The following is a 25,756-nucleotide window of genomic DNA, read 5'->3' on the forward strand; positions in this document are numbered from 1 at the left end:
TGACATCAAGTGTTTATGGACTAAGAAAACAGCAGAACCCAGAAAAATGGAGGAACCCTACATACGCAGGAAGCAACACTTCAGGTGATATACTAACATCATATATATGACAAACAGTGTTTTTCCAGCACATCATCATCCTGACTGTTCCTGAGTGTTTCTGAGGCATTACTATAGAGGAGAAATTTGAAAGAGAATAGCAACATGAATAGTAATGGGCACCTTCCCCTCCTCACCCAGTTTGAGGAATGACATGGAGAAGGGAATGAGGTTGCTTTACTGTAACCTGGGCTAACAAGTGCCAGAAATGGGTCAGGTAGCCCACAGTATTTTGCAGCTCCACAGCAACTTTCTTCTAGTTTTCTTGGTCAGCTGTAGTGACATTTCTCTTTATTTCCTAGGATGTAGTGTCCTCCTTGGAGCAGCAGTTCACTCCCATGATGCAAGCTGAGTTCTCGGTGCTGGTTGATGTGCTGCACAGCCCAGAGCTTCTTTTTCCTGAGGGGAGCGATGCCAGGATAAGATGTGGTGCTTTCATGTCCAAGTAAGTGGTTTAAGGAGAGACCTATTTGCTTCTTTGGAAAAGATGAGAGGGAGGTAAAATTTTCAACAGCACTCGCCTCTGATTTTCAACAGCGACTTAAGCATATAGGAGTCTTGAGTTCATATTGAAAGCTTAAATTGAGGTCTTTGGCTGCATGTTTTATGGTTCTTGGAGGTTTAGGAGTCTGGAGAGGAGTAGGGAGAGAGGTTTACTTGACTTGTCTGCCTAGAAATTGAATCTTAGTAGCTTGTTATGATTCTGACAGGCACAACCTACTTCTGTTTTCTTAATGGGCTGCTTTTGCTATTAAGTTTCTTCAAACTGACAGCAGAAACTTGGACTTCCCATGGTAGAATCTTCAAGAATTCATAATGAAGTAGGGTGTGCAGTGCTATTTTTTTGATAAAGCAAATAAATCTTTTGATTTTTATTTTAAACTGCTAACAGCTCTTTTTAAAATATATTTCATTGGCACCTCATCCGATCCTGAATTATTAGATGCTTAATTTGCAGTTTGTGCATTGAAATAAAGATGTTCAATATATTTTAATAGTCCTCTAGTGAGATGCCCTCTATGCCCTTGAGAAACTCTAATTTAAACAGAGGTAATGTGAGGGAAACGGACACATTAGGCAGCTCGCCTGTTTCCTTGGCTTTCTGCATATTCTGCAGAGGTAGCGTTATAAGAATATACTTTATATGTTTGGAAAAATGAAACTAAATTCTGAGCTTGTCCCATCCCATTCCCTATGTCCAAACTCATGTTCAAAGTCAGCACCAAATGAAGTCTAGGGCAGCTGAATGTGGCCTCTGTAATGCAATAAACAGGTTTCTCTTGTATTTAATTAACTTCCATGGCAAAGAATGTTTTGCAGGATATGCAGGATATTGTAAGATAAAGATGTAACTCTTCAAAAAATATTGTTAGCACTTCAGGCCTGAGAGCTGATTTTTTTTGGACTCATAGCTCATGAATTTGGTTAACATGACCATGGGAGAGTCCTGCATGGTGTTTCTAGTGAGTCCAGGATGGCCTTAGCACACAAACTTAGCAGTAATTTAAATAATTGGTTCTGTTGTGCTACAGATGATGCAATGTCATCCCTCCCAACCCTGCTTTAGGTGTCTGTAATTTAGGATTGTTAATGGGTCTGTTTAAATGGGTAGCCACAGTGCCTTTGCTGTGTGCTGATCATAGGCCATAATATGAAGAACACTGTCCTGTCAACGGTAAGTCAACACTGGTACTGAAGGAAGAAAACCAGTCTAAGGCCTTCAGATTTCTTCCTCTTTTCTGTTTTCACAGTAGCAATGCAAGGACTTGCTCTGTACAGAGACTGAAAGACTTCTGGCATTCTGCTTCTTCTGCTTAAGCAGATTTAAAACTCAAACTCCCATCATAGTCTTAGTTGGAGGCAGAAATATACCTTGTTTTCTGACTTTAAAACAGTCCTGTAAAGTTGTGTGAATGTGTAAACAATGGTTATGTTTCATCCAAATAACTGCATTTCTGAATGACTCCATGTAAAATTTTAGGAATGCTTTGGAGATCCTTCTGGATCCTTTTGAGTGGATGTTGTTTGCTAATTATATGATAAATATTATTATAAACACCATTGAGGTTGGAAGTTGTAATAAAGGCTATAGCTTTTAAAATTTCAACAAGTATGGTGAACGCTAATTACCTTTAAATAAATGTTAAGATGAATGCATGCTTATCTCTAAATAGATAAAGAAAGGGTGAAAGAGCAAGTTTGGATCTTAATCTGGAATCATTCAGGAAAAAGTGGATGTAGAATTCTGCCTTCTGTATGGCAAGAAGATATACAAATTGTAACAAAAAACTCACAACATGTTGAAAGTCCCATTTCCTTTTTCAATTATGATTTCTCTTGTCTACTTTTATTTCCTTGAGGAAAAATATAGCGACAGGTGATTTTTGCATGAAGAAATTGTAGCATGGCTTAGTAACAATGTGCAATGCTCTTTAAGGTTTAATATTTTACTTTAAGGTTGATTAATCACACAAAGAAGCTAATGGAGAAAGAAGAAAAGCTCTGCATTAAAATTCTTCAGACATTACGAGAAATGCTTGACAAGAAAACTAACTTTGCGGAAGAGGTACTGCTACCATTTTACTATTAAATATAGAACTAATTGCATGGTATTAAAATGTTGGCTCTAGCAAAGTAACAGAATATGACATGATTTCAATTTCTTACATGTTTTAAAGATGATGTGGTGTCTCAGAAACAATGTGGCAAGACAGAAAGTAAGATGTAAACAAAAGAAACTATGTGCCTTACATGGATAATTTTGTATCAGGGACTCTACAAGAGTTAAAGCAATGAATTAGCAGTAGCAAGTGTTGGTATATGTGATCATTATGTATTGAATATCCTGTATTTCTGGAAACTAGTCCTCAGGTCTGACATCTGACTTTATGTAGCATATAATCAATTGAAAACATAAGTTTTTTTAATTACAAGTGTACAGTTTTTTCCCTGCTGCCTGTGGTACCAGACTTCTGTAATCCATATACTTAAGGATCATAAATGTGTGACAGAAATATGTAATGTTCAAACAGAGTTGCCAGTTTTATGGAGAACTGACATAGTCTGTACTCTGTAAAGTGTCTAATTTTTTCTTGCCCCTGTTAACACTCCTCCCTCTCCTCATGTTACCCAGTTTTGTCTCACAAAAACTTTTTCAAATACTTACTTCATTTTGCCTTGTGCCTTTGCATATTGGTAGCTAGATTCAGATTTATATCTCAGCTGTCCCTTTCTAAAAGTTTTAAGCCTGATCCCTGTACCTTTTGTGTGGTTTCTTGTCCATATTTCTTAGTATTCCCCCGAATTCTTTCAGTATTATTCATTATAAAATATGAATCACAGAACTATTACCTAATTTTTCCCTGCTATTATTTTCATTTGTTCACAGCTGACATGTTTAGTCAAGTATGTTCATGGGTTTCACTTTATTTTGAGAAAATATGCTGATCACAACCCAGCGTCACACTGTTTCACTGTCTTAGGCTTTTACACCCAAATATTTTGACATGTCTAAGTAACAGTGCTCATTCATACTATCGTACCTGGCAAAATTATCCGCCATTCAGATATAAAAGCTATGAGAATCAAGCTTAGTCCTAATCTAACATGAAGAAAAATATTTCTTTTTTTTGTGACTAAGATGTCTATGCCTATTTCTGAATGTATGAGACTTACTTTTACAGTTAAGTGTTTTGGTCCTGTCAAATGATGTGATAAGGTAGCAAGACGCTCTCTTCTCTTTATGATAAATGAGCCATATATTAGAAATGTGAAACATTCACATTGTCTTCGTTTTGACTGTATACTATTTGTTTTGATTTCAGCATATGGACATAAGAACATGTCACCCAGGCTAGACAGGATAAAAGAATCTCAATGCAGAACAGTGAAATGAAGACAAAGGCGAAATAGCAAAACATTAGCCTTTCTCTATACAGAGACAACCAGAGCACACAGAGCAAACCAACCTGCTCTTCATCTCCTGTAAATAAGCTAGCTCAAAGAAGAATGTGGTTAGGCCTGGGCAGAAAGATGTGTTTTTTTTTTTTTAATGTTATGACAAGAGTTTCACAGGTGAAGCAGAAATTATTCTTAGTTATTATTCTTTCCTACTCTGATAGCTGTCTGGGTCCATAATCCCACTGCATCACATGGAAAAACTTACTTGGTTTTCTAACTGTATGTTATGAAGAACTGTGCCAAACCTCTCCAAAACAGTTGCGTTGACCCATCAAAAGTTAACAGCATCTCAGAACTACGGGGGGGGGAAGGGGGAAGAAAAGCAATGCTTCAACATAGGACTTCTAAAACAAAACAAAAAACCTTTCGTGTTCTAATTGCTCTTTGTACCCAGTTGTGGATGCTGATAAATTAAGATTGAGTGAAGCCACCAGAGGGATTGTGCTCCATTGGTATGTAGGGGCACTTCACCCAGCCAGCCCAGCCTCTGTTTCTCAGGAGGGGGCATCAAGTGGTGTATGCCCAGACCCCTTTATTACCTCCATCATCTCAGTAGCGGCAAGGGCATGATGGATGGAAGAGCTGGTTGGGATACAGAATTTCTCCTTCATGCTGTATCTTGAATCCCATAAATTTTACATGTGAGGCACATAATGAGTCAGTGCAAACAAATAAATGAGTAAGCAAGCTTGTATGATTTGCATGCGCATCTCTGGCTTTCTACTCTTATGAGTCATTGTTCACAATATGGCCTTCAGAATAGCAAAAATAGCACAATGAATAGCCTGTTGAGCGTTTCCAACTTTTTTTGAACTGTGATGTCACTGCCTGCAATGTTTTTCAATTGTGTTATGCTGATACTAAAAAACTAAAGTAAATATTTACCAGTAACACCAGAACAAAGCTACATAGGGACACATGATTCCCCGACAGAGAGCCTGAATTTTTTATTCATCCATTATAATGTATTTTGTGTGATAAATTTGACAGAAATGGTAAACCTCTGGTACTGCAGACTTTATCACAGTAAGAAACCTGGAAGAAATAATGAAATAAAATTTCACCATCTCTTTATTTCCTTTTACTTCCCACAGTTAAGATCCAGGTCTGGGAACCTGGTCTTCTGTTGTCTTTGTCTTTCATTTGGCCACTTACCTTTCATTTGACTACCATTTGTTTTGTTGAAGGAACAGTAGGAAAAGATAGCCTTAGGAGCTTATTTCACTGTTTGTAAGCCTTTTCCCAGTCCTTCCCACATCCATTCCCTCGAGTCAACTATATTGTTGAGCCTCCCTCTACTGGTGTGTTTCTGGGCTGTGCTGCTTGTGCTTTCCTGTCTCCATCCTTAGTTGTCCTTGCAGCTTGCCTTTGAGGCAGTGCTTGCTTGTGCGTTGTTTTGCTTAGTGCTGCAACATCTGATTGCGTTAGGAATCAAAGTTTAACTTCAGAAGTTTGATTTAAGGTATATAAATGACACATTAAACCTCTTGGTCATTGATTGGCTTTCATAAGTAATTGCAGGTGATTATCACATTCTCCCTGGAGTTCTGTGTTAAGTCCTAATCCTATTTGTATTGATTAGGTAACTAACTGGAATGAAACTTGATTTACAGCCTCTCTCTCTTACATCAGACTCTTCCAGAACTGTGCAAAGGCACTTGGGTGAAACAGTATGTGGAGGAAGTCGACAGTTATCTCTTCCTATACTGTGGTATAGATAAAAGTATACTTTAGGTTGACTGTCTAAGAAGAGAAACAGGAGAGACTGCAAGGACTACACTTGGGCTAGATCCATTCCATCTGTTTAGGTTTTTTATTGCTGGTGGGTTTTATACCCATTTTACAAGAACAGAGGGAACTTGGTCTAGAATTTCTGAAATTTTTATTCAAGTCTTTTTCTTGACCTTTGCCATAGTGCTTGATTTCAGTTTAATTTCTCTGTGAATGCTGACTGTAGACCTCAGAATATGTGTTTCAGGATATGGAGAACATTTCCAAAAGCACCTGAGAGATGTAGGCCACAGATAACACTTTGCAAATGACTGGAGCAGAGTAAAATCTTAACATTATCTTGCTGCCCTGCTGAAAGCAACTGTCCCTACAACAGTGCTGGTGGGCTAGGAGAGGTGAGTGCTCCCAGCTGCTTCAAAGAGAGTTCAGAAGCTTAATTTAAACCCACCCTCAGTGAGTTGGATGAAGTTGTTGAACTCTGACTGGTGTGCTCTTATAGCAACATCTCAGCCCACTCTGGCTGCTGACATGTTAGTGCATGTACATGTTAGGGCACGTACAACCTTCTGATTTCCCAATTGTTCTTAAATGAGGCCAACATCTCTGGGAAAAAAATACTCTCTCTGATAACATGCGTATTTGACAAGTTTACTGTAACATTATTGGCTGGTCAGTGTTAATAGATCATAGTGCATAAGAGAATATAGCAGAATCCAAGGGCGTATATCCTGCCAAATGGTAGTTCCTAGATAAAACATAGTCATAAATAGACTGAATGCTTCAGTAAGGGTTATTTGTGCTGCAGAAGTTTTTATACCTTTTTACTGCTTTAGGTGTTGAACTACAGTATAAATAATTGAAAACTTTGAGTATTTTTTAAGTGTCAGCAGAACAAAGACTGTGTTAGCTGCTTAATTGTCAGAAATACTTAGTTGTGCTTCTCACTTTGTTTTTTGTTCCTGGAAAAACTCCTGAAAAATATTCTCTTAATACATTTGCACCAGCTTTATGATTTAAAATCATAGAATTTCCATTAAAACTTCCAGTTTGGAGTGTTAACATTTCTGTATTCCACTTTAGTTCTGAAATGTAAGTGAACCTCCCCTCTTTGTTTTCAGCAACAACACCAAATATACATGTGCAATTTAGTACAGCTTCTTTTTCACTACAAACTTCCCAGATGTTGCCACTATTGGCTATTGGTCATTTTATGCCAGAACATGTGTCTTTTCATGTGCAGCTGTTGAGAAAACTTGAATGAATTTTTCAAAAGGAATAAAAAGTCCCAGTTCATGAATGTATTGATCTGGCGGTCAAGCTGAAACCAGTGGGAGCTGCAGGTCTTTTTCTGATGGGAAAAATGGTCTCATTGTGTGCCTTAGAAGCCAGCAGAGGTTTCTGGGAGCCGTTGCAGTATCATCCCACTGTTGCAGCTCCAAATCAAAAACATTTCTAAGTTACATTGCCTTCTATTCTATAAGCTCATCCTTTCAAGATGGTTTTACTTGTTTGCATCTGTGAATTAGGCAGCATTCAGATAAATAACATATGTAGGTAAAAAAAAAAAATAAGTGGGGAAATAAGGAATATTTCAGAACATGAGGGGTTGCTATAATGTATTATAACTAAAAAGGACACTTATTTTAAGTGGGAGAAAGAACAGGATGTGAAATACCTTTATTTGTATTACTACTCACATTTTGGATTGGTGGCACTACAGACGTTCTGAAGAATCATATTTACTTTTTCACCAATTTTGCTGTCCGCTTTGTTTTTGATCATATAGGAAAGTGACTATGCACAACCCTGATTTTTTTTTCCTGTTGTCAATATTCTCCTTACTAAGCTCAGTGAAACTGTAACGTAATATGGGGTTAGAAATACTATTGGAGAATGTTTAAGCTCAATGCTGTTTATAATGATTCTTTTAAAAAAAAATTTTTTACAGTTGAGGTGGTAAAGGACATTTTTACAGTGTCTTGCATTAAAACATCTTGCATTAAAACCTTACTTTAGGAAAGCAGCCACAGTTTGGAAGGAACTGGAGGTGCAGGGAGGAAAAGCATTTGGTCAGCTTTAGCTGTGGCAGGCTGGTTGCTATGACCAACCTGTGGTTGCTATGACATGCTTCTGTTATGGTCAAGAAGCCACTGTTCTGAATTTGTCACAACAGTTAAGTGTGGCAGAAAGTTCAAATACTGGTGGGACAAACTCCTCTGTCTGTATGAGGGTTTACATGAAGGCAGTGGTCTGTGGTAGAACCTAAGCCTGCACTGCACTGCACTGATTCAATGCAGTGGAAGATTCGAGCTTTGCTATTGCCATGAATCCCTCTGAGCCAGTAATTGCAGCAGAAGGAGTGTCAGAGCATTCAGATACACAAGACTAAACAGTAAATGTGGTCGGACCCTTAAAGTGCGGTAATTCCTCATTATACCCGTATGTTGACATTTTACAAGCCAAAGAAATAAAAACCTACAACAAAACAAATTAATGCAGTTTCACTCTACCCCCTCTCTCAGATGGAAGCTGGAGTAATTAAGCACAGAGATACCACAAAGCAGGTGATACTGTTGTTTTTACTAGCTAGGCCTTGTTAGCCTTGGTATTTAGTGCCTCAGGCCATCAGCCACTAAGGGATATTGTTACTGCTGCACGTTTCTGGTGCTTTATCACACAGCATAAAACAGACTAATCTGAAGTAACTTCCCTAATCTTCGTGGTACCTCTTCTGTAATGTGCATTGTTCTGGACCATCCCTAGATATTCTACTGGCTTTCTAATCATCAACATTTTATAGAGATGTATTTTAATTCTAGTGCAAGAACCTGTAAGTGGAACAAGTCAGTCTATGCAAAGCATGACTTCTTTTTAAGGGACACTTTTTTTCTGTAAGTCACAGGCAGCAGGCATTTGATCCAGATTTGGACTATCATCTGCTTGTGTTTGGAGGGATGTTCAAAGCCCCTTGACTTAGGCCAGTTGTGAGGTGCTTGTTGTGGTGTGTGTCGAGCGCAGTCTCAAGCAGAGTGCATTTTGTTCACCTGAAGAGGAACTTCAAATTTGAAAGTCATCTGTCAAGGACAGGTAGGAGACAGCATTTCTAACCTCTTCTGAAGTGTAAAGTCATGACCTAGTGAAAGACAAACACTTTAATCTGCTGCGGTGAAAATGAAGCACATGCCTTCTTTACAGGACTGGGTGCTTTGATTTTGCCCTCTCTTTAATATGTAATTGTTAACTGTCACCATCATCCAAATATATTATCTCTGGAGACTTTAAGGTACTTTTAAATCAGCTGATAGTTGAGTGAGCAGTGGTGTTCACTGCTTATCGGTACTTATTTTTCTTTCTTTCAAAACCTTTGTTTTGCATTTATTTATTTATTTGTTATCCAAATCTTAAACAAATCTAGTGGCAGGATACCAAGGCTGAGAAAATTTGTGGTTGTAAATACATTTCCTTCTAAAGACCATAGCCTCCCAGCAGCTCATATTTATCACATTTTCTTTTCACAGAATATGATATGTTGTTATCCAGATTTTTTTTTCAGAAATATTAAGCCCCGAATCTTAAATGATAAATTGTTTTGGAACTTATATCATCTGCCCTTCTCACATATATCTTTCCTCTGAAGGAGAATCTGATACTGTAAAATATTTTTTCTGTAGATACTGATTTAGACAGTATCAGACAAAACAATAACAAACTAGAGTAGCTTTTCCTTGCTCTGAACTTCAAATGTCCAACTTGTGCTCTGTAATTTCCCCTCTGCATAGTGTTTGTGACATTTGAATACTCCGTGTATTTTTCCTTCATTTTTTTCACGAGTTCCTTTCTATGGATCTGATCTGAAGAACAGCAAAGCCAGCAGAGAGATTCCAACCTATTGCAAATTGTTTGGCATCCTTCCCTATTAATACTACTTTTTGTTAAAAGCAAACAGAAAAGAGTGCAAGGGAAGGGAGCTGTTTAATAAATGAAACCTTCACAGACCTCTGAATATGCTTCATGTCACCTTACTCAAGTACAAAATTGCTGGACCTGATCAAGATCCTTTATATAAAGAACAATAATTGGGTTATTTTTTGTTTTTCTGTTATAAATACATGTAGGATGGATTTCACTAAAGATTTCAGTTCATCTAGAATTTAAATTCCATGCTCATTAAAGCTATTTGAATTGAATTCTATGTCATGAAGGCATCGGGATCAAGGTTTTATTTCTGTCTGACTTTATTTATGTATTTTAAATTGTGACTAAAGCAGCCAAAGATTTTTAGGATTGAGTAGAAGGTTCTAGCAGATACTAGATTGGCAAGGGGATAGATACGGACCTAAGGTGACCAAAGGTGTGTTGTAGATTAGTAAATAAACTGAGTCAGCAGTTTTATCACATGGTTCACATCTACAGATTTGAGGAATTTTGTGTGAGAATGTATTCATATGCATAAATATAAATATTTTAGATAGATGATTTATTCCTATTGCATCTCTTTTTGCAATGAGCAGCATATTACCTCCATGGTGGAGTCATATTAGAAGATAAATATTTGAATGTGCTTTCTGTGTCCTGCCATGTTGTTTTGTTTTTAATGGAGTACATGTTCTTGCTTAGAATATAAAGTGTCTGATATACCTTAATGCTTTCAGAGTTACTCAACATGAGGAAAAATACAATTCCCATGGCCAGCCAAATTTTAGCAATTGGTGCTTGTTTAAAGTATCCGGGTCACATCCTGAGAAGCCTGTATCTGTGCTTATTCTCAGAGGAAGAACAAGTCATATAGGTGCAATACCTATTTTCCTACCCTGCCTGCCCAGTGCTAGGAGGAGCTGTACTGAGGTGAGAAGGGGAGTTCCAAGGAATGTGCGAGTGATGAGTATGGGGGGAGAAACAAATTGCAGGCATCATATCTGGGATAGCTGCAGTTATTCTGGGGTGTTAGGAGGATAAAGCTGAATGAACCTTTTTCCTGACTGTGAGCAGGAGGAAGTTTTTCTGCCCCCCCACCACACACTTCTATGTATTAACTGCTATACATCAAGTCTACATTTCATAGCAGTTACTGTATCTCTGCTGGGGAATGTTTGTAATTTTTATTGATGAGCACAGAGGAGTGCTGCAGTATCATAGAGACCACTGTGTGGCAACTGTGGACTTCTCAAAAATGTCTCCTGTCTGTGGGAGCAGGTCAGCTGCTGCTGCTTCTGCACAGACGAATTCCCACAGCAGTCAAATGTCTGCAGTCATGGAGAGGGTGAGAGAAAATGTCTCCTTCAGTCTTGAATTTCCTTGGAAGGGAGAAGGGTTGTTTTGTTTTGTGTTTTTTTGTTGTTGACTGTCACAAATTTGCTGTTGCTTTATTTAATATGTTTCAGCAGCAGCCCTGTTTGTACTTTGCAATTGCACCAGAGATAGCAGTGAGCAGAATTCAATGCATTGTATTAAGGATGGCCAATGAATATTTATGATAGACCTAGGGAGCCAGTAATAAAAATGAAATCGGCATGATGCCACTAGATCCAAATCTTTGATCTCTGTTTTAAGAGAAAATACAATAAAGCAGGGGAAAATAGAGTCATTATAATGGAATGGTTAGTTATAGTTAGTTAGGGCAGCGTGAATAGGTGGTGTTACATAAATGCTTTAGTCAAACATTTGTGACTCGGTAATGTGTTTTAGGAATGGAGTTGCTAAAGAAAACCTCAGTTTATGGTATTGTTTGGTTTTGTCAGTCAAAACACGAAGAACTAAGGACGCATCTCTTTCAGATACCAGGGTGGGCTATGCTCTCGCTTTTCTCAGGGAAGCCAAGGCAGTAACAGCAAGCAAGGCCCTTCTGCTCGGCCTCTCACTGTGCTTCTGCTCTTGGCTTTCACCCTGTGAGCAGGAAGGGTTACAAGGTGGCAGTTGCACTCTGTTTCCTGTCCAGGCTGTCTTGTCAAATGGGAGGGGATGCTTGGGGTTGTTGCAGAGAGAGGAAGGCTCAGGGTTAGGCATCACCCAGGAAGATGCAAGGGCCCTGGCTAGAGACATGCCCCAGCTGGAGCCTCTTACCTCCATCTGGAGCAGGGAGGGACTAGTGCAATGTGCAGACACACATTGCCTAATGTGGGAAAGCCTAATGAAGGAGTCTGTATTTGACAGGGATGGGGAGCAGTAGTGAGTGAGCTATTTTTCTTTTTAATGGTTGCAATTACTTGCTTAACACCCCTGCCACACTAAGCAAGAAGCAGAGGAGGGTTGATCCCAGGCCACAGATGAAAGCTGATCTTGAAGTCTCTGTCTAGCCAGACATGAGGAGGAAATGGAAACTCACTGTTTTCTGATTTGTTTCATACTGATGTAATTTCTAATGACATCTGGCAAGGGATTAGTCCATGTTGTGGTCCAACTCCCCCCTCCCCCCCCCCTTCAAGGAAAAGAAAGTATATGCTATATTGAACTTCAGAAAACAGCTATTAAGCAACCACAGTACCACAGTACCTGCTTCTGATACGGGTTTTTTTATCTGATGAGGATTTTACCCAGCATGTTTGGCCTTGGAGGAGCGCCTGGATGGTATTGCCAGTTGGAATTGTCAGAGCTGCTTTGTCTTCTGTCCCAGGAAAACAGAAGCCTGGCGGGCAGTCACTCTTGCTCTTATTTCATATCCCTGCTTAGTCAGAGTTGCCAACCCTAAGCATTGAAAATCTTGAGTCAGGCCACAAACAAATTGTGAGATTTGGCTTGAAAATCATGAGATTTTTTTAATTGCAAGTAGTTTATTTGGGATTCCTTTGAGCCTTTGGAGTGTCTTTTCTTCAAACTTTTATTCTACAAATCCCAGAGCTTGAAATATGCTTCACTGAATTATGCACACCCTTGCTTACTTAAATGAAAGCCAGATTCATTTTTGGTTACCTGACCTCTGGAGTTCCCAGGGAAAAGACCAGAATATCCACATGATGTGCGTTGACCAGGCTGTTCAATGAGGGGTCTGTTCTGGAGTTGATGATTACCTTGAGGATTATGAGCTTAATTATCTCGGTGTCACTTTGACCCCTGGGCTTTTTGCAGAGAGCTTTTTTTTTCAGGCAGAGTCTGAAAGTGTTCTTTCAGTTTATGGCAATGAGCACTTTGTGTAGGTTGTGCCTTGTTTACCTTGCAACAGCTTTTCATGGACGGCACGTGGCATCTTGCCAGTGAAGTCTGATTATTCCATTTTCTTCCTGCTGCAGTTTCACCATCGGTCGGGTCTTGCTCGGAGGGTGCACGTGCGAATGCTTTCTGTCATAAACAGTCACATGCGTAACATGCTGATGTGCATGGATGTCAGTGAGAGGCTGTATGGGCTCTCAGTTGGCTGACCTGTGAGACGAGGAAGCTTGCTCATAAGGTTTGGACTAGAGTTGATAACTCCAGATGCAGAGCTGTCACTTAGGGTCGGGGCAAGGACCTTATCAGACTGGAAATTCCTCTTGGCAGAGTTGTCCAAAACATTTTGTCTCTAAGTACTGAGGAGTTACACTAGTTATGTCTCCTTATATTCCTTTTTCCTGCAAGCCTTTTATCCCCTTCCACCCTTTTTTGGTTTTGTTTTGTTTTTTGCTACCTTCCTCCTCTTTCCTGCAGGAAACTGCAAGCTGATTTTTGGACTCCTCAGCTGTATATGGTAGCAGTTTGTGTCCCAGTAGCCCCACGTCAAGTAGGGCTGGATGCCAGTCCATCTGTCTCAGGTGCCAAAGAAATGTAGATAACCCTGAGTTCTCAGGTCTTCGGTATGAAGACTTCTTGCTGACTCCAGGGAAACAACTTGGAGTTGGAGGCAAGATAGAGGGGAAATACTTGTTGCCAATCTCAACCATGCAGAAAAGTGTGACAGGAGGGACCCTGTTCATACATACTGTTCCTAACTGAACCTTAAGAAAGCATTAAAGCTTGCGTGAACCAGGAATTTTCTCAGCTATAAGAAACAAGAAGTTCTCAGCTCTAGGGTTCCTCCAGGCCACTATACTGGGTTTAGTTTAGCCCTTTTGAAAATCAAACTCTTTAAATATAAGAAGTTTGGCTGTGGCTATCTAAAAATGAAAATCTTTGCATTTATACAAATGCTGGACATAGTTGTGAAATTCTTCCTCTTTTATTGGTCAGGGCAGGTTTTTCAAAGTGGCTGGAAATGTTACTGAAGAATAGAGAATAAGCAGCCTTTTCATGATTTTTGTGAAGAAACTCATGTTAACTAGGTTGCTTTAGTGAGGCAGAGGAAATAACAGTGATAATTCACTGCTGGCAGTAAAGTGGGTGATGGCCATTGAATTTCACCTGGGGTGACACAGAGGATTGTTGTTGTTATATCACAGTCTTTATTAAATTTGCCCTGGTTGTTGTTAACATTTTGGTCAAATAGTAATTTTAATTCTGACAACAAAACTGACCATAAGGACCCAGAAGGCCCTTTTCACAAATGGAAGTTGAATGGTTTAAGCTGTACTTTCCTTTTTTTTTTCTTCACATTGAAGTATTCTTACAGCAAATAAGATCATGTATAGGAAAAACTCAGGTTTTGCTATTTGAGCTTGGATTTTTGTTCTGCTGCCTTGTGTGGAAATGTCTGCGTGAAGAGAAAAAAAAAAAAACAACAGCAAAAGTAACAAGTTTAAGGGACTGCTTTGGTCTGTGGTGTGCTTAGTCAGAAACAAGTAATTTGTATTGCAGAAATCTGGGCAGAGTGCTACCTATTTCTGCCTGTATGTGCAAATAACCTGCTATGCCACGCAGCCAAAGGAAAGGGAGTCAAATGAGAGCAGAGCTGGCTGTGTTTTAGTGTGCAGAGCACACATGTTGAGCTAGGATTAGGAGGAGGCAGATGAACTGGCTCCTTCTGGGGTCTTAACTGATGCACTGGGAGGTTAGTTGGAAGGGCTGGCCCTCTGGAGCGTGATCTGCAGATAGGCCCTTGACTTAAGTGAAGCTGTTTATATAAACAGATGATTTCCATACCTGTGATACTGAAAGAGCTTGTTTTAACTCAGCAAATTCTAGCATGCCAGGTAATCTAAATGGAGGGGTTTGTACTTCCTTTTTTAAAAAACAAAATAAAAAACAACAACAAAAACTAGTCAAACAAGCCAACTAGTTGATACATCTGTTAATTCAACATGTATTTAAACTATTTTTTAAACACTAAAGAATTTGAAACTGGAAGAAATAGTTCCCTTGATTTCTTAAACCTTCTCTATCATTCCTATTTCTCTACACACTTCTTCCTTTTCTCTCTGTTTCATTTTGATTTTTAGCTAAAGACAGACTTTATTTGAGAGCAGGAAAGGAAGTGTTGCTGGGATGATGTTTTCTTTTGAACTAGCCAATAGTTTATGGCTTTTAGACGCTTATGTGTCTTAAGTTCAGCGCTTTGACTGCCCCACTTAAGAACTGTGAGGTAATAAAATCAGAGTAAATTAAATGCGTTTTCTCAAGCACTCTGCATGATTCCGAACTATTAATTTCACGCTACAGCTTTGCCAGATGAAAAGGAGCTACTTTATTGCCCCAGACTGCACAGTGCACGTACATCTCCGTCTTCCAGTAGGGGCCTCCAAAGCCATAGGAGGTGGCAAGCCAGCCGCTGGGCAGCTGCAGCTGTGCACAAAGGGGCTCTTTCAGACATGTTCTTGCTAGAAAAGCACATGTGCAGCTAAAACAAGTTACAGTGCCCATCTGACTTGAGCAAGAACCACCCTGGGGAAACTGTCTTATTTTTTTCTGAGGTTGGTGAATATATGTATTGCACTAATGCTTGTTTCTGACGTGGTAGACACTGTGTGTTTGGGCCCAGACTGACTTCATTCTAGATTTTTGTGCTATGAGGTGGGTCGCTGAAGGACAAGGTAAGGGAACTGATCTCTCCTCTGACAGGCTGGCTGCTTGAATATGTTGTCACTTTTTGCCATGAGTCTGTTGCCCAGTCCCTGTGCTCCTTGCAGTGTGTTGCTGCGGTGGAACGTGGCGGGGCAGCAGAGGGTACTTTCAAGTACCATAAGCCATCTCCTGTTTTGGGCTTCTCTCCAGAGGACCAAATGACTCACCTTCAAAGGTCTCTCTGAAAGTAGAACCAGGACTTTGTGTATGACGGTGCAGAACCTAGCAGTTGGCTTGGTGCCCATTTTCTCTGCCTTAAATCAAGCGAACTGTGTGCTCTTGGGCTTTGTGAATGAAAGATTTGTTGAACAAATAGTATGCAGTCTTAACAAACACTGATTTAGTAAGCTTGGCTTTGGATTATCTGCATAAATTCTTGTTCTGAAGTTGGCTTCTATTGGGAAAAAGCACGCCTTTTTTATTTGCTGAAATGTTGGCATACATGAAAGGAGTCACTTCTCGAGTCATACAGACTTCAAAGACTCATCCTGCTGTGCTGGCTAGCTGGAGTTGCAATGCCCTTTCTCCTGAAGGAATAATTTTGGGTCAAGGTGGCTCCAAAAACCTACAGTCCAAAGGAAGACAAAACACAGAGACGAGGACATAGCACTGTCCATTACAGAGCGCCCCGTGGTGTACGGGCACTGAAGATGAGTATGCGTGGGATGGCTGGCGGCTTGCAGCTCAGTAAGTTGGATGTCAGTATGAGGCTGGTGCAAGTTGTGATTTATGTTAACTGTGTGCTCCTCCCAGCACTCAGCTGTGACCTGCAGCTTTTGTATTTGGCGATGCAGATCTGCAGATGGTGAAACTGGTAGGAATCCCATTGCCTGAAGTGCATCTAGCCCCTGCCTTTGACATGGGGAGGAGCATGCTTTTATCCCCAGGAGTTAATATATATCCATTATTAAGTAGTGCCTGCCTTGTCTGTGGAAAATCCCTTCAGGTGAGTCATACCTGGCGTGATCAGTATGTGCTAGGCAGAAGAGGGCAGTTACCAGACCTCCCTGCACGTGCTCGGGGTCTGCTTAGGGCGCAAGCCGGGAGATGTCTCAAGTGGGCCGGGAAGGAGCAGGGACACGGCCTCTGGCCTCTGTGCACCTTGGGGTGGGGGGGGAAAGGCGCAGTCAGTTGGGTGACCCCCATCTCAGGGGCTTGCCAGGCCCCAGACCCTGTGGTGAGCAGCAGGTGCCCGAGGAACACACAGGTGGCCGCTCTCCAGCTGGCAGTGCCACAGCCTGTGCTCCCCTGGGAACATCCTCAGTTAGGCGGAGAGACCAGCTCCCGCGGCCCCCCCAGCGTGGGGCAGCCAGTGTGAGGAGACAGCTTTTAGCTTGGACGTTGTGCGTGTCTTCACCTGCTCTAATCTCCTCCGCCTCGTGAGCAATTTAATGAACCATTTTGGCTGGTGGGGGGGAGAGGTCCCGTTCTCCCGTGGTGCTGCAAAAGGTCCCCGAAACATGTGAGCGTACATGTGAGTGGGGCGCGCAGGCTGGGGCTGCGGGGCATGATGGCAGGAGAGGCCGGCCGCCAAGCCGATGAGGCGAGGAAGAGCGCCGTCCTCCCCGGCCAGCAGCCGCGCGTGATTATGTAACGCCTGCAGTGTCTGGCACCGCGCTCCGGCAGAGGCCGTCACGTGTTGTGCAACGCTCTTGGCCCTGAAATTCAATTAGGTTGCGCGGAACGATCGTGAGTCTGCATGAGATAAGCTTTTACTGTTACACACTAGAAAGCAAATGGCTCGATTAGCCGCACATGAATTGATAAATTGCTCCTGTAATTCCAGCAAGGGTATTTGCATTGTGTATACATCATCATTCCACCAAAAAGAGCCTGAAATTAAGCATTATGTAACCTGGCTCAAACAGCAACAACAGCAGCAGCAATAAAAGGAAACAAACAACGATCTCTCCTCATTCTGCCCTGCCCTGCCACTGCCAAAAGATCACAGAAAAAGGTTTTGCTGCTGCTTTGCAGAGGGCTTTGGTCCTTGTCTTGTTTGCCTCTAAAAGCAGCTTCACAGGCAGCAGAGCAGACTCTTCAGGTTTCAGTGTGACTGACAGGACAGGTTGGTTGTCAAGAGGCCGACAGTTTTGGCAAAGCCTGCTGGTTTGCAGACACTGAAGTTTGTGCATGCAGGTGGCCTGTTAGTACTTTTCATAAATTATTTTCTATGTGAGACTCCCTAGTGGCATTACACAGGGGTGTCTGTATGAAGTTGCAAACATTCTTGCCACAAACCTCTTGCCTTTTACTCAGTTCTCTGCAAAAAGAAGGTCCTGTGACTGTGGGGAGAAAAACAAACAAACAAACAAACAAAAAAAAAACACAAAAAACTGGGAGGAACTGGAGCAGCTTAAAATTAAAGCAACAGTTTTTATTAATAAGCAGCCAAAGAACAAATTGACAGAACTGAAGGGCAGAGAAGTGATTTCCCCCATCCCCCACTCTGTAACGTTCACCCCACCATTTCTCCAAAATACCTTTTTTTAATCCATTGTTCCCCCTCTGCTAGAAGCTAATGTTCATTGTCTTACCCTTGAAAAGAATAATATTGTTGCCCAGGAACTGAGAAGAAACCAAACCCTCTGAAATTTTAAGCTGTATTAAATCTTCTCTGCTTTCTTAGGGCCAGAATATACTGTTTACAGGCAGTCTGCATAGTAGTCAAAACATTTTCTTCTTAAAAATTTCCCCTGCCACCAATATAGTAAGAAAATAGTCATTTATAAAGCTATGCTTGCAACAAAATCCAACGTTGCTTGATAAGATCAGGTATACTGGTTGTGCATTTGGGGAATATTCAGCAAATAATACTACTTTATATGATACATGCTCTATTATCCTGTATTTATTATATTTTCAAGAGGAAGATGTTGTTGGAGTCACTTTTTTATTAATAAGCATCACAAAATTATATTTTTCTGATGTTTAGTGGAGATTTTTCTACGCCTTTCTATTTCTCTTCCGCTGTCTTTTCACCTCATCTCTGTATACGCAGTTAACTTACTGATGTTTAAATATACATTGTGATGTGTAGTTACATAACCCTGTCCTGCAAGGAGCTGAGAAGTCATCTTTGACTTTTCCTTCTGACTCTTTTTTAAAACTAACAGCTTTTATGGATAATCTATCACTATTAAAAGACAGAGGGAGGCATGCTGCAGCTACATAAAGATCATTTTACACAAATCGAAATAAAATAATACAAATTATACTGCAACAAATATTATATGCTACATTTCTGCTAGCCAGCAAGTCTTAAATCCAGAGTGTATTTATGTGTTTGCTAACGAGTGGATACTGAGTTGATTTAATGAGTTGGTGGTGCAGTCGGTGACTGCTCATTATCATCAGAGAATTTAACTTGCTGCAGCAACTCAGAAAATAAATGAGTATAGCTCAGACTGGACTCTGCTGTAAGTGAATTGAGAACTTTTCCTCTCTTCATCTCTACCAGAGCTTGGTTCCCAGTGCTTCACAGTAGCCATTTGGAGCTGTATTTAAGGTCTTTTTACCATACATTGGTGATCTATCCAAGGATACCTAAGGCAGTGATCCCAGGCCCTGCCTCTTTGCCAGATTGCAGGGCTGAGGAAGAGGCAGTGCCCAAGTAGGTAAGCAGAGCCAGAGGTCTTTGTAGATGGAGATTGACAACATTCTCCCTCTCAGAAATGGTGACCACTGTTTTCCCAAGCTGTGCGAGAATATTAGGGCACCAGTTATTGTCTAACAGGCATTACAGGGGAAAAAGGAGCTATAAAGGTATGGAAAGCTCTAAACACAACTTAAGCAGGTTAGAGTGCTTACAGACAAAAGCAAGTCAGAAGTCCTGGTTAGCTCTGCCAGTGGCTTTATATGATGTTAGACTGGTCAAATGGAAACATGCTGTTCAGATACCAGTTACAGAAAAAACATAAAGAAAGCCCTCACATTTTGCTGGTTTGTAGGGACTTATTCCTTAGCTATCAACGTGCCCACAAAGCTGTGGGTTAGTAGATACTGCTGAAGCACAGCATATCTATACATATGAGGGCTGGAGCACTTCTCCTATGCAGAAAGGTTGAGGGAACTGGGCTTGTTTAGCTTGGAGAAGAGAAGGCTCTGGGGAGACCTCATTGTGGCCTTCCAGTACTTGAAGGGAGCGTACAAACAGGAGGGAGAACGCCTGTTTATGTGTGTTGGTAGTGATAGGACAAGGGGGAATGGTTTTAAACTAAGATGGGAGATTTAGTTTAGATAGTAGGAGAAAGTTTTTTACTCAGAGGGTGGTGAGGCACTGGAACAGGTTGCCTGGAGAGGTTGTGGATGCCCCATCCCTGGAGGCATTCAAGGCCAGGCTGGATGCGGTTCTGGGCAGCCTGCTCTAGTGTCTGGCAACCCTGCCCAGAGCAGGGGGTTGAAGCTAGATGATCTTTAAGGTCCTTTTCAACCCAAGCCATTCTGTGATTCTATGATATCTATAACAATGGAATTCATTTTATTTTGGAGTTGGTAGAAAATCAATGTCCCTCTAGCTTAGGGTCTAAGCACGGTACAAGAGGTTTACGTGTATGCATTTCAAAACAAAAGTTCTTTACCCTTACAATATACAATTAAAGGTAGAACTGATTCATTTTCTCCCTCCCCAGTGCAGAGTTTTAGAATACGGCTCTTGACTGCTAGGTGCATTGCTGCTCTCACAGGATTTTACACAGAGCTGGAACTCATAGATGTATGTAATAAAACTTTGAAACTGTGTCGAGTTTTGGAAATGTTCACCTGTGGGGGAGAAAGAAGGTGGAAAAAAAAAAAAGCTAACCTACAGAGAATTTTAAAAATAGACCAAGTCCTCCAGGAATTCAATTACAGATGCCTGCCAGCTGCTTCTTCTGCCTGGGACCCACGTTTCTAGCTTCTCTGTTCCTCTGGATGTTCCTTGCAGGGGAACAGCCCGTGTGACATGACTGATGAACAGATGGATTGGCGAGAGAGGTGCTCAGGTATGGACTCCCCTGCTATCCCCCCATCCCACCTGCTGCTTGGGCCATCCTTTCATAGTCACGATTTGAGCTGTGCGATTGTTGTACAATGTGGATACCGGCTGTGCGGCTACTGCTGGGACTAGCACTTTATTCTCATGCTATGTGCAATGACTTTTTGAAAAGCTTTTTATTTAGGCCCTGTAGCACTGCATCTTACAAAAAAACATCATAAGAATCCCATCTTCTTGGATCTGTATTCTGGCTGAGTTCACAGGCAGACATTACATCCCCCATTTGCTAAAACACTGAAGTGCAGATGCAGAGCAAAACTGCAGGCTTCATTTCCCCAGAAAATATATGCAGATTGTAATATATTTGCTCATAAAGGCATACACTGGATTTTCCCATAATATGGACCCTGCCCTTAAGGGAATGGCTTCCAAACTCATAGTCCAGAGTCAAAAAAATAAAAAATAAAAAAAAATCTGTGTATGCTTAGTAAATTACATGTACTGTCTTTTGTTGTGTATCGTCCTTTTTGGTCTGGTTGCAAATGATTCAGCTGTCCAGTTCCAGGAGAACATTTTCCAGCAATGTCATTTGGATGCAATACTCTTTCTGGTATTGTCCTGTTTTACCCCCATAGGCTTTCTGAGTGTGTATGCCCATCTGTGTGTGGCAGTGGCAGGAGCTTTCCATCCAGTCTAGCTGTCTGCAGGATCTCACTGGTTCTGTGCTGCCTCGCTCTCTTGGGTATCGTTTCACTCTTTGATTGGAAAGAATATGGTTTGAGGGCTTGTGGCAGAAATTCATTTACTAATTCATAGGGGAGGGAAGTGGGGGATGGGAGGGGAGGGAAGGGAAATAATTCTTTGGTACAGAACAACAATCCTCCAAGGACATAGTTACAGCATTTCTTGTTAAAGTACAACGTGTTTGTTTTCAAATCATGTAGAAAATGCCATGATTCTGTGGCTTAGGCTATTGCTTTCTTAAGACACAGCTATGATGCTGGGGCAGATGCAGCTGCTCTGGGCTGAGCAGTTCCCTACTGGATGTCTGGTCCCACTGATTTCAGGGGAAACTACTTATTCACAGGTCTTCATGTAACGTGATGTTGCTGCCTGACAGCTGGAGACATGAAATTGAATGCTAAGCTTGATTTAAGATTTCTCAGTGATTTTTAATTTTGATGCAGGGATTCCAGCAGAACTGCATTTAATTAAGAACCTGATCCATAGCTCTTAGATTTAACTATGGGATGTGTCTGCTTACAGTTTGCAGTGCTGCCCTGCAGTAGGGATCCGTAGGCTAGCTTCAGATCAACTCATTAACTAATTTCCCTAGCAGCATTGTGCAGTTACTCTTTCTGGTTCTGTTTTGTTTCATGTTTTCTGAGGTTTCTGTCCATAACGTTGTATGGCTGCACTGCCAGACTCCCAGTTCAGATTTGATGTTAAAATCAAGCAGTTGTTTGCTGTTTATATATATATACTTTTTTTTTTTTTTCCCTGCATAAGATATTAGATTAGGTTATGGGTTGAAGCTTCCACGTTTTGTTTTTAAAAGAGTCCAATACCTTTGTGTAAGTGCTATGAAGCTGATGTCTGAGAAGCATAAGCGTCATAGCAAGTCACTGGAGCTGACAGATTTCAAAGAGCTGTAGCTGGTTGTGTAAGACACTAGCGATGGTTTGATGTAATGCTGTTTCCAGACAGTGTGGGGATTGCATGTGCCAGTGCTGTGTGTTGCCAGACAGAAACCACAGCAATTCACCCTCAACATAATTACCACCTACAGCAAAGCTAGCAGCTTTTAAATGAGGAGGAGTGGGATTCTTTCTCTAGGAAAACACCAAGGAGTTTAAGTCTTTCTGTAAATCAACCTAATCCTTTCATTAGAAGGGCAAAGAATAGCAACAAATCTCAGCCAACATAGCACATAATGAAATATTTTAAAATACTCTCTTTGATGTTAAACTGTAGCACTGGCAGAATCCAGAAAATCAGATGGCGCTTCTTAGAACTCATACAGCGGTGTTAACGTGATGGTTTTAGAGGTGCAGCACAGTCTTTTTTACAGGCAAAGCTTTAATTTGCATTTTCAGGTACCTTGCTTTCCCTCTATCTGGATGCTAAGATTAATATTACTATAATTATAGCCGTAGTCACCTACAAGCTGCTTTTGGATGGTTGTTTACTCAAAATAGACAGGAACGTTGTTAGAAGGGAAAATACCGAATTGAAAATGTTACATTTAAATTCCTTGCTTCCTTTTCTTACCTACTTTACTAATTCCTCTCGTTAATATATTAACTGAGATTGCTTGTGTGTGGATTTGTGGTTTGTTTTTTTTTGTATCCTTCGTGGAGTGTAACCATGCAAAAATAGACATGCAGGATTAGATTGTTGAGCTGTGCTGATAGGAGCAGCAGATCAGGGAATCATGAAGTGCTAACCTTTGCACCTGATCCAAGTCCCATTGTAGCAAGTGAAAAGATTTCTGCTGATATGAGACCCATGATAGGATCCCTCTGGCCACACTCTCCTCTTACCCTTGCTGCTAGCACTGTCTGTTCAGTGTTCACTGGGGGCTGGTGACTGGATTTCCCTCCTTTGTGTTAAGTGAGCAGTGTAAAAAGCATCACTCACAACCAACTAGGACATTTTCTACTCCTGCTCACCAAGAAACCGGTCATCTTTATTGGTGCAGAGGTTTCTTAGTAATTGCTTCTCACTGTTACAAAATGAAGGTAGTTGTAGTACAAATGTGGATGGGGAGAGCTTAGATCAAAACCAAGGGTTATTTTTGTTAATAGCTCTGTGTAGGGACCTAGGCACCCACCAAGCTATCAGATAATCTAAGTGGGCTGATGGTGCTGTGCTACTTTCAAATCTGCCTACTTAGTTTGCAGGTAGAATCAGTTACTTTGGCATTTATATGATCTGTATTACTCTTTCTTATAATTACGGACACGCAGAAAGACTGATATTAAAAAAAAAAAAAGTGTTTTCTTGTGGTGCAGATCTAGGGTATCAGTCATTTTGATGAAGAGTTTAGTTTCGTTTGTGAGCCTTTTGCATTTGCACGGTACATGCCTCTGAGGCTGAAAGATCATTCTGTCCTAGGGTGCCTTCAGTGCAAAATATAGCATTACAATATAGAAACACACTGACTGCCAAATACTTTGGACAACGTGTGGAAGGAGTCCACTTTCCCCTGCTAGAGGGGACTGTAAGAAGTGGGAGGAATGCATGTCATTTGATTATGAAACATTCTAGCTGTGCACATCTGCACAACTGAATCTTCTGAGCTGAATGTACCTGACAGGCACACCTGTCTGAATATGAGATCAGCTCAAACTTCTCTGTGTACTTCTTAACTTGTAACTAGCAGCCACTCCGACATGTTGTCTTTTAGCAGCCGTGCCTTATGAAAGGGTTTGGCTATTTAGTTTGCAATAATTACATCTGTAATCTTGTTGAGAAGCATCTTAATTAGTGATGTAAGTGCCAACTATGAGAACTGTGTTCAATCCATGTGAGCTCTCAGCTGTGAAATAGTTTATATTATCGTAAGTCTCCTTGAGATGGATTTTTCATCCCCTGAAACATTACACTGGCCTCACCTGTGCCTGAACTGTTCTTGTGTACAATTCAATACCAAAAGCAGGAGAAAGTTTCTCAGGTGGTTTCCTGTAAATCTTTGCTCTAGGTGAGGGAGGAAACAGGTGCGCTCACTGTCTGGAAAAGGGCTGGCTGGTTGATCAATAGATCAGATAGTTGGGTGGACAGGGGTGAATATCCTTTGCTACTGTTAGGCATAGAGGTAAGATGATGATTTTCTTTCTCTGTTGAGAGACTCCTGCTAGCTGGAGTGGTATTTAGGCCAAGAGATGGGCTTGCAGTGGTGAAGCCATGTTTGTCCAGCTAAGATACCCGTGGCATCTCTTGACTCCCAAAGGCAGTCAGGAGGCATGCAGCCTGCTGCCCAACAGGAGCATTTAGCATCTCCCCACAAAGACCCAGTGATCTGTGAAGGATGCAGGAACGCAGTATAACATTCTATGTGAAATAGCTGTCCTTTAATGTAGGCAGCGTGTGTGATACCATAAACCCCATGGTAGATATTTAGAGTAACATGCTCCCAGGGAAAGCCTTTTCTAATCGATAATTGAGTTATTTTAACTGTGGCTGCCTTTACTTATGCCTGCGTTGTGTTGGCTCCAACTTGGAGCCCTAATCTGGGTAAAACTTGAGGCAGGAGGACAGTGTTCTCAGACAGGGCACCTACCTGCACTTCTCTTCATCATCAGTGCAGGCTTAGGACCATGGCATCCCTCAGGAGTGAGGCCTGCAAGAGCTGGCAATACCTCCCAGTCCTGCTTTTTTCTTTTGTGTTACGATATAAAATTTATGTTTGTGTGTCAAGAAACAGATCATAATAGTTATCTCAGAATTCATTGTTATTTTGCAGTGCTCTTACGAGGCCAGTAGCCTAATGCTGCAAAGTTATTTGTAATGTTTAGCTTCTGCACCTAAAGCAGTGAGGTAGCCATGGTAACTGTCTTGCCTATACACAGTACCCGGTCTGCCTTCTCGCATAGGTCAGAGCACGCACCTTCCCAGATAGTGACTCAATTTACTGTTTCTTAAACATCAGGTACTTCTAAAAAGAGACTAGCTCAGCTTTTTTTTTTTTTTAATAGAATATCATATTTAATTAGCAGTTTGAGCCTCTGCATTCTGCTGTTGAGGGCAATACAAAAAGCCTTTATCAGTGCAAATAATTCTGTTGCCCACACCTATTCAGATTAAACCTAGTCTCACACTGAAAATGTTAAGGGCTTCACAGCAAGGAAATTCCAAATTGTTTCTACTTTGTACTTTACCACTGAAGAATCATCATAATGTAAAGTTTAAGACAGCACCTCTTCATCTAGGTCTTCTGTCATATAGTCAGTGTACTCAGTTTCCTTTGATTTCCCTTGAGTGAATGTGCTCCAGGATTAGACTCCAAAGGCTATCCTCTTTCCTTCCCCATCTTGTTGATTTGCAAAATACATATTCATAGAAGAATCTTTGTAAGGTGCGTGTTCA

The 25,756-nt window shown here is 41.0% G+C and overlaps 1 protein-coding gene across 5 annotated transcripts in view; it reads left to right on the top strand.

Annotated features, from left to right (window-relative positions):
- Positions 1 to 25,756, top strand: part of ITPR2 (inositol 1,4,5-trisphosphate receptor type 2) — a 268,838-nt gene that overhangs the window by 145,442 nt on the left and 97,640 nt on the right. For all 5 annotated transcript variants that reach the window (XR_005816274.1, XM_040545169.1, XM_040545170.1 and 2 more), the window contains 2 exons: positions 402 to 544; positions 2,557 to 2,665. Coding sequence is in view for 4 of the 5 variants with exons in the window: in XM_040545169.1 (XP_040401103.1) it covers positions 402 to 544; positions 2,557 to 2,665 (252 nt within the window). In the remaining variant the exon portion in view is untranslated. The remainder of the gene's footprint in view (positions 1 to 401; positions 545 to 2,556; positions 2,666 to 25,756) is intronic.

The sequence above is a fragment of the Cygnus olor genome, chromosome 1 (genome assembly GCF_009769625.2).
Source record: "Cygnus olor isolate bCygOlo1 chromosome 1, bCygOlo1.pri.v2, whole genome shotgun sequence".
In the NCBI taxonomy this organism is placed as follows: domain Eukaryota; kingdom Metazoa; phylum Chordata; class Aves; order Anseriformes; family Anatidae; genus Cygnus; species Cygnus olor.